At 30.2% G+C, this 9,933-nt stretch overlaps 1 protein-coding gene across 1 annotated transcript; it reads right to left on the reverse strand.

The window, feature by feature from the left end:
- Window positions 1-5,109: 5,109 nt before the first annotated feature.
- Window positions 5,110-6,177, reverse strand: LOC108841697 (zinc-finger homeodomain protein 2). The gene has a single exon (XM_018614458.2). The coding sequence runs from the start codon at window positions 5,914-5,916 to the stop codon at window positions 5,239-5,241; it is 678 nt and encodes a 225-aa protein (XP_018469960.2). The 5' UTR covers window positions 5,917-6,177; the 3' UTR covers window positions 5,110-5,238.
- Between the last annotated feature and the right edge of the window lie 3,756 nt (window positions 6,178-9,933).

Raw genomic sequence — 9,933 nt, forward strand, 5'->3', positions numbered from 1 at the left:
ATAGTATAACTGAAAAACAAAATTACTAAGTAAATATTAAAATAATGGGATATAATATCAGAATCGTAACATATGTTGTATACATTTATGGGTGCTGCAACTAATCATTTCGTAATGATTGAGTAATTTGGTCACAAGGGTATCAAGTATTATCAAATTCTGAAATTTTATAGATATCAGCTACCAAATATATATTACGATTTCCCATTTTTTTGTATCTCTTATAATACTATTAGAAATTAACATATCTATATATGGGTTTCTGAATTTTAATACAATATATAACTACTAAAAATATACCAAATTAGCGAAACAACACCATACAAAAATAATTACGAAACATAGTACTACAATTGTAGTCATAACACTATACAAAAACTATAAAAGAATAAATATTATACAGAAACACTATACCAATATTTTTATACATTAATTATAAGAATGTCACGTCCAAACAATGTATTGCTAATCTAGTAGTACCCTCGGTCTAGTATTTAATTCCAAGATTGGTTTACTTATGACAAATTAATTGTTGGTTTATTTTAAGTTGTCCGGTTATATTGTAATAGTAATGTGTAATATAATCATATTGTAACTAATTTGAAATGTTCCATAAATTTAGTAACATGCTAACAAATGTGAAATAGTCCAAAAGTTAAATGACAACATTAATGGTAGATAAATTTATGACTCTATTTTAATAGAGTAGATATAATATCAATTAGTATGCTATCCATGTTTCCAATCAAAAATGTATTTTAAATTTCTGTCCTTGTTTCCAAACAAAAGCTTAAAGTACTTCTACTTTAATAAGATAGATATTTAAGCAGGACTTTGTTTCAAAACAAAAAAAAATGATACCCGAAATGAACAACATGTACCTAAATGGAAATATAATGTTCATGTCTAACTGATTTTATAAATTAATAAAAAAATCTTTATATGTGTTTGGCTAAACTAAGTGAAATAGAAATAGTTCTTTTATCAAGTAAAATAATTATATGGAGTGAAAAATTAAGTGGCAATAAATGTAGCACATGTTATTTATTTTTATTTAAGTTATTACTTTATTCACAAAAATATATCCTTTGAACTATGTTTGGGGTACGTAATTTTCCACCGATTAAAACTAAAACAAAAATATTTTTAAAAAAAAACTAAACCAAACGTTTTAATTATATGTAAAACCTAAATATTTAACATTTTTTATTTATAGTTGGCACAAAGTTAATATTGATTAACTAATAAATAAAATATGCATTAATTATTATGGTAATATATTAATGATGTAAATTATTATTAAGGTAATATAACTATTCAAATTTCCAAACATACTAAATTTTTATAATCATTTTATTCAAGTCTCCAAACACTCCAATTTTGCACTTGAGTTTTAATAAGATAGATTTTAAAATTGAGGTCTTTCAATAGAAATGTTATTACATATTTAATATACTTTTAATGAAAACAAAAGCATAACTTATAGATTTTATACTATTACCAACAATGAAAGAAATAAAAAGAAATATAATTGTGTAAAAAAGAATAATGATTCTGAACGAAAACTAAACAACGATAATATGGTCATTAAGCGAATAGTTCAGTGAAAACATATTTAAATTGTTTAAGTTTTTATTTGTAGTCTTTCAAAAAATCTTCCCAGAAAAATTGTTTTTAAATCCAAAAGATTAAACTGATTATTTTTTATTTATTTTGGATTCATATATTTTTTCTGTTTGTAATTTATTTTCTATTTAAAATATGATTGTTTTTCATAAAAGAATGAATTCAACCAAAAAAATAAAAAAACAAGAATGAATTGAATTATTCGAACGTGGGTTAATAATAATGGATTTTGATAATCAAAATGAAAACTGTTACGATACAGTTCACTTCGTATCATCGGGGCCTTAAACTTTTGTAAAATCGGGGTCTGAAGCAATTACCGTTTCTAAATACATGGTAACCACGGCTAGAAACGGAGAGAATTAAGGTGTACAAAACCGAACAAAAGATAACTAATAAAAAAACGCCTTTAAGAAGATATAGTATCGCTTTTGGAATGTTCAAAGTCCCAGATACACTAAATATAAATTTGGTGTACAAAACCGAACAAAAGATAACTAATAAAAAAACGCCTTTAAGAAGATATAGTATGGCTTTTGGAATGTTCAAAGTCCCAGATACACTATACATATCAATTTTGAAATAATGTGATCAGTTCACTACTATACCTTGGTGAATATTCACGTTAGCGCATATTTGTTTAAAAATAATTTTGTTTTCTCTTTTAGCATCTATATAAATTTATTTGCAAGATCCAACGGATGAACTCAATTCGTATTATTAAACTGATGCAATGAGTCATGCCTTGCGTACAACTGAGCTCAAACGGCTAAATCAAAAGAATCACTAGCTAGCTTGTGGATAAAAACATAATACGAAAATCGTTATTTTGAATCATCTTAATTTTATATTTTAGTTGGTAACAAAATTATACTTTCCCATTTCAAAAAAATACATATTTTAGATTTTTCACATATAATAAAAAAACATTAAAATTTAATCGTAGATATGTTGTTTTGTGAATAATAAATTTCTATAACTTTTAGCCAATAAAAATCTGATAAACATCATTAAATTTTTTTAAGTTTACAATTTTCATTAAGTAATACATTGAAATAAGCAAAAAATGTATTTTTTAGAAACAATTTTTTTCTCAAGAATATAGATCTTTCTAAAACTAAAGAGTATATCCTTTACAGTAAATTGATAATCTGAAATATAAACTATTCACTAAATACAAAATAGCAGTATTTGATCATATATAAAAATTGTGGGTTTTAGATAGCGTCCTCGTCTAGTTTTTTCTCTTTGAGAAAGTATCAAATAATTGTGAAATTGTAATCCAACCATGTGCCCATAAAGGGATCCATGAAGCTCATCTAGTTTTTCGATAAAAAATTCCTTAAAATGTTTAGGGAGAATTGGAAAAAGAAGACACTTTTCTTGTTTGTTTGTCCAAATAAGACTTTTGAAACTTTTGGTCATTTTGGACAGTTTTTGCCCTTGTATTGTGAAAAAAATAGTAAACTAAAGTTAAAAAATATAAAAAAATATAGAAATCATTAGAAACCAAAGTATACATACTTTTCTGTTTAAATATTTTTTTTTTAAATATGGAACTATGTTTTATTTAATGTCAAAGCTAGGATAGAATACTTGTTCTAGCCATCTACGTAGTGTACAAATCGAATACAAAGTATTATACATAGGTTTACCTTGGATAGAAAATATAAACTACTGTTTCTTCAATAATCTACCCAAGATAGATTTTGTGTCGTATTATTCTAGCTAGATATCTTCAGTCTACATACGGCTTTTTTACAAGTTCTACCCAAGACTCAGTGAAATACCTTTTATTTTTTTCACGTCATACCTTGTTATGCCTTTTACTTTATAATAGCCTACGGCATAATGTAGTTTCCACTCTCTCTACACCTTTCTGCCTTAGGTAGGATGTCTATTCTAGCCAAATATAGTAAAAATGGAAACTTCCAAATTTCGTGGTCATATGTTTTCTAAATCTATCCTAAATATCTCTAAGTATATTCTCCCCACGATTTTCTCCTCTCTTCACACGATCTCTATCTCTCTCGTTCCTTTCTCATCTTCATCGACAAACATCTCTTCTATCAACCAACACAAGATGGTTCTAATCTATGTAAAATCTGGTGTATGGATGTCAAAATCTGGTGTATGCTTTCATCTTACCCGAAATCGCCATCGGAATCGCCATGGGAGAAGCTTGGGTCTTTCGGCGGAGAAGATGAGGATATTAAAAGTCGATTTACCCTAATCAACTTCTCTTTTCTTTTTTTTTATTGTTTTCTCTTTTTGTTTTAATTTCTGTTAAATCGACTTCTTTTTTTTTAATTGTTTTCCCTTTTTTTTTTAACTTTCTGTTTTAACTGACCTTTGATTTATTTTTATTTTTTACCTCAGTAAAAAAGTAGAAAATCGGAAATTATATGTTAATTATATAAATCTAAGGGCAATTTGGTATTAAATGAAAAATAAATCCTACTTACCTAAACAATCTTCAACAAATCCTATTGTGACAAATCTCCAAGAAAAGTGTCTTTATTTTCCAATTTTCTCAAATGTTTATTAACTCCAAAATATTATGGAGATAAAGAACCCCAAAAGACCAAAAAAATTCCTGAAAATGTTTACCAACTCCAAAATATTATGGAGAAAAAGAACCCCAAAAGACCAAGAGTAATTAGATATGTTTATATCAAACCGTTACAGCGATTAAATGAGGTCTACCTATTAATAGGGGTTGTGTCGTGATGTGAAAGAGACAAAAGAGTGAGAGGTTTCGAAGCAAAGCTCAACAGAAAAAAGTGAACATAAAAGGAAAAAGAGAAGACGAATTAATGTTATAAGCGGTGAGTTTTGGTAAGATAGCGATTAGAATGTGACAAATGTGAATTCATGCCTCTCTCTCTCGTCATTTTCTGCATCAAGATGGATTCCATCATGTCCATCCAAAATCATTGGTTTAATTTTTAGCATATTCCTTTTGGGATTTATTTTCGAACTATGTTGCTGAACTATGTATTCATTTTAGATTTCCTTTTTATTTTAACCTAGTTACAAGAATAAAAGTACTAGAATCTAATTTAAATGTATCAAGAGATTTTATAGTTTAACTAGTTTCAGCTTTAGGGTCATTTGATCTGGTTGAAAACCTTAAATTAGTTTCATCTTTAGGGACACTTGATTTGGTTGAAAAACTCAATTATATTCACATAATTAGATATATATAGTTTCTTGTAGAAACTTTTGGTAGATATAGAAATGAAAATTGTGTTTGGTTTACAAAGACTCAAACAGCCAAATAAAAGAGCCGTAAGACAGCAGAGGGTGAAGTTACTTGGTCTGTAACTAGCAACTTAGACTAGAAACATCTTATATTGATTGTGCGATCATTTGGTCCATTAACTATTCAGTTGCACTTGCATCATTAGTAAATTAATCAGATCTAACCATTCGAACCAAAGTTGAAGATATCACAATGCGTCCTAAACCTTCCCAAAGTAGTAGAGTAATTAATCAACTAAAAGAAGAAATCATGTCCGAAAGTACAAGTACTTACAAAAGAGTCATGCCAACAAAAAGAAAAAAAAAGAAGCAATGATGATCTCTTGTGCTTAAATCATATAAGAAAATTTAGGGTTTCTTACCAAGAGAGTTCTTGTTGTTATGCATCCAGATTTTAAGCACTTGTCTCCGAACACCTGTCTCCGCACAGAACTGCTCAACCGCCGCGTCATCATGCTTCTGAATCCTCCACCCCAACCTCTCCGCGAAGGCTAGCATCTTCTCCTTCTGCTCCGCCGTGAACTTCGTTCTAAACCTCTTAGCCCTGGTCCCCCCACTGCTGCTCGGATTCGACGTATCCTCCTCGTCCCCGGAGGCTACAGGAGGCCTGTAAGGCTGCCCTACCGCCGCCGGAGACGTTATGTGAAGGTATCCTGGCGGCGGCAGCTGAGGAGGACGGTTGTAGTACGTTGGAACCCTGTGGGACCTGCCGCTCATGACTTCGGTTTCCTTCCGGTGGAAGTTGCGGTGGCAGCCACAAGCTGCACACTTGAGAGCGTCGAGTGAACCATCTTCACCGGAAGGCATGAACTCGCAGCAGCCGTCAACGGCGTGGCCGCCGATGTTAACGGCATGATTCTTTAAGCACTCTCTGTACCTTATCTTCGACCCTCCGACGCTTTTTATACCTCCTCCTCCGCCACCACCTCCGCTTGAGGTTGCTCCCTCGCCGCTCAGAGAGTCGTAACCTCCGGTGGGGTTAACACCTGACATCTCCATTTCTTCTTCTTGCTCCTCAAAGTTCATTTTTCTTCTATCTCTCTCTGTCCCTCCCTCTTTTATTTTTCTTTTTAATCCTTCAACGTCATAAGAGACATCTGTACAGTTAAATTGTAAACTTAAAAACTATTCCAGACCAATAATTCATGAGGGTTAATAGTACAAATAATGAAAGTACATAGTTCTATTATATAATTTTATCAATGTGAAAAGATGAAACTATGAAGATAAGAGAGAGATGATGAGAGTGTGGTCAACAATTCGCAAGCCTGCCGCTTTGGTAAAAATAAGCCTCAATTTTATAAGTATTTATTTGTTTTAGCATATTTGTCATGTGTATATATATATAGTTTCATAAAATAAATAAAATAATGAAACACAACGTTTCCAGGGTTTACTGAAAGTACAGTTTATATTATAAATAAAAAAGTTTGTTCAGTTGTTAGATTAGTTTAACTATATTTAAGTGGTGGGTTTGAAAGTGATTAAAAGGGCGCTTAGGGTTTTGTTCATGGTACGTGTGACTCTGGGGACTTTAATGCTAAAAAGGATCGATGTATAGAACTGTGGTCTAAGCAAAAGTGTCTTTGGGATGGCAAGAGTATGAGAAGTAGAGATAACGTGTCAAAATGATAGGTCCGGCCTTAATTTTTTTTGTGTGTGTGTTCAATAGAAACAAACAAGAAAACGTAAAACAATATATAGTTGTTTTCATGTTATTATATTATGGTCTAATTTATGTTTTTAGTTTCTACATAGCTTGTGTTTCAAAAAAATGTGTTTAAAAAAAAAGTTTCTACATCGCTTAAGACGCAATGTTACATTATGATTTGTGCAACCCTTTTAAGTTCAAATTTAAAGTATCGAACCTGGGTAAAACTTACCCCCAAATGCATCTACCAATCAGTTTTTGTAAAATAAAGTTTATCAATTATTTTCCTATATATCTGAAATGACCGTGTTATGTCCATGTGTGTGCACCGTATTCGTCGGGTATTCTTAAACTGGTGTCCAGTAACATATGCAGTCTGAATATAGTTTTGGGTAGCAGCAGGTCTTGTTTTATCTATTTTGATAGAACATATCACTACAATGTATACTTTTTTGATATAAAAAGTTATTCAATACGCCAATTCTCAAAAAAAAAAAAAAGTTATTCAACATTCCAAAATTGTTCGATGATGTTAAGGGTTAAGTATGCATAGCCTCTAACCGTTCTTTTGTGATTGATTGACTAATTAAGGATGAACAGGCTTGGAAACAAATACAAAACGCTCAAGATTCACGACTAGGTGAAATTGAGACTCAACCTCATATCCTCTGAGGAATTTGGTATCAAAAATAATAATTAGAATTTTCTCAAAACAAGGATTAATTTGCGAAGAAGGAAAAGGACAAGAAGAGTCATTATGTAGACGATCAAGTTGATAAAGAAGGGGAAGATCTGATTGTGGAAAAAGACAAAATACACAACGGCCGGGTTTGACGACGGAATAGTTCCACAAAAAGATGTGATGTGGCGTAGTCAGGAGAAAGTTGATGATGAATTTTGCTGAAATATCACGTGAACGTTTGTGTGGTTCTGTCTCCCTCCCCATCTCTTCTCCTCATCCATATATATTGTAGATGTACATAATATTAATGTCTGTTTCTAGAAGTTTTTACATTTTAATATTTGTTAGAGCTTCTTAATTAGTAGTTTTTGGTGAATTTCTTATCATATAAAAAATCATAAATAAAGAAAAAAACGAAAAAGAAGCATATCAAATTCTCAAAGAAGACCCTACAGAAACTTGTTGAGTTACTGGATTACCACATTTCCTCTTGTTACTCATCACCATATTCTAAAAAAATAAACTTTAAAGATTTAATGAATATATTAAAATATTATTTATTTATTTATTAGTGAGAATCCAAATTAGCATACTTAAGTTGCTTTTAGATAGACATCTTTTGTTACATGCTGCCGGCTTGATTTTTTTTAAAAAATATCATACTACTCCAAGCTAAAACATCTATTCTATTAATTATTCAACATATCCAATTGATAGTTAGTTATGTCCAATTTAAAATACAATGCATCTAAAATATAACTGCATAAAATAAAATATAATAACTACTTCACGTTCCACAACTACCAAAACTCAAATTGTCTGTTTTGTTCCCTGCTTTTACGTTATAAACCGTCAAATTCAGTTCCATTCAAAACAAATCATATTTTTCTTCATGCATATAAAAGATCAACAGAACTACAGGCGCATAAAATATATTGCGTTATTGATTTTTGGATGTTCAACAAAGAAACGAAACCACAAGAGTATGTTTTTAACGTGAATGTCTAAAACTAAAATAGACAGATTAAAAACTCATCTATTGATACACAATCATACATATAACAATGATACCAACATCAATACTACTAAAATATAAACATGATCAATTGATATAGGCTTGGTTCCACTATTTTAATACAAATATTAAAAATAATTATTAATAATTTAAGAAAATACTATACAATAAAAAACACAAACATAACTAAAACACACAAATAAACAGTTATACAACCTTTTTCAAAAGAGTCCGAACTGACATGCGGTAATTTATTCAATAGACGATAATTTGTTGTTTGTTGTTGATTATAACCTGGATTTTATATAAATTATATTTCTTAAAAATATAAAACAAAAAATATATCCGTCTTTTTAAGGACTGATTATAAGTTTGATCTAATTATTTGAAAAATCGATTTGGGGGTTCGGGTTATGAGTATTTTATGCGGGTGAATGTGGGTTGGTTGATTTTGGATCGCGGCTACCCGTCGACCCGCAAGGTATTAAAAAATTAAATATTTCTTTAAAAATATAGGAATTTAAAAATAATAACTGAAAATTTAAATCATGTGTAATTTTTTTATATAAATATATATATTTATAATAATTAAATTAAATAATAAATTTTAAAATATATATATAACCCGCGGATAACCACAAAATTAAACGGAGCGGGTGCATGTATAAAATTATTTGTCTGCGGGTTGTGCGGTCATATTTTTTAACCAAAACAAAATTGAAAACCAGCAGATTGGCGGGTCAGTGAGGCGAATTCGACCCATAATCCAACCTTAATCGTGCGTATACCAGATCAATTTTTAAATTGCTATTATTTAATAAAATATATTTTGATTAAAACTTATACACAAATATTATTAAAAAATACAAATATAAACAGAAAGAAAAAACAAATATCAAAATTAAATTTAAAACAAAAAAATACCCGCCCTTTTAAGGGCGAGTCAAAATCTAGTTTTTTTTTAAATGTCTCAGCATACAATTAAAGGTGTTGCGTAAAATCGCGATTCTCTAGTCTCTACACGATTAGTTTCTTTGTCTATGTTAATACGGACCTGACCTGCATTCTTTTCATGTGTATTAAGCTACAAGGGAATTCTGTTCGTTTATCGTATTTTTTGCCAATTATAATATTCACTGAACATGTTTGTTATAGTCCATTAAGTAATGTCATTATGTTCATTAAGTAGCATTAAGTAACATCTACTGAACCATAGCACGGTTACACAGTTTAATGAGCGCCATTCTATAACCAGAATAGCCTATACCACCACTAACTTAAACGCAACTATAACAACGGTAGAGTAAACTTTTGATATCTGCAAGATTAGGCAGAAGCATTTCCATGATTAGCCTTCTTTAATGACTGAATACAATTTATTCAAACAAGCAAGAAACTTGATAACATTCGTGCTTGATCGACCTTAGTCTACATATCACAGTAACTGGCTGCATTGCACTTATAAGGTTTGGCCTGCGGACAAATTATTAATTTTGATATATGCAAGGGAATATAATTTGTAATTGTTAGTTTCAAAAAAAAAAAAAATTTGTAATTGTGAAAAACAAAGAACTGGGTCATGCTACTATTCAAACTTAAAACATTCGACTAATGTTGGAGGAACGTTAGTGAACATTGATGATAAGACACAAACACTCGGTAGTCAATGAACCCACGTTCATTCATCTAACTTGG

This window comes from Raphanus sativus, chromosome 2, assembly GCF_000801105.2.
Source record: "Raphanus sativus cultivar WK10039 chromosome 2, ASM80110v3, whole genome shotgun sequence".
Classification (NCBI taxonomy): domain Eukaryota; kingdom Viridiplantae; phylum Streptophyta; class Magnoliopsida; order Brassicales; family Brassicaceae; genus Raphanus; species Raphanus sativus.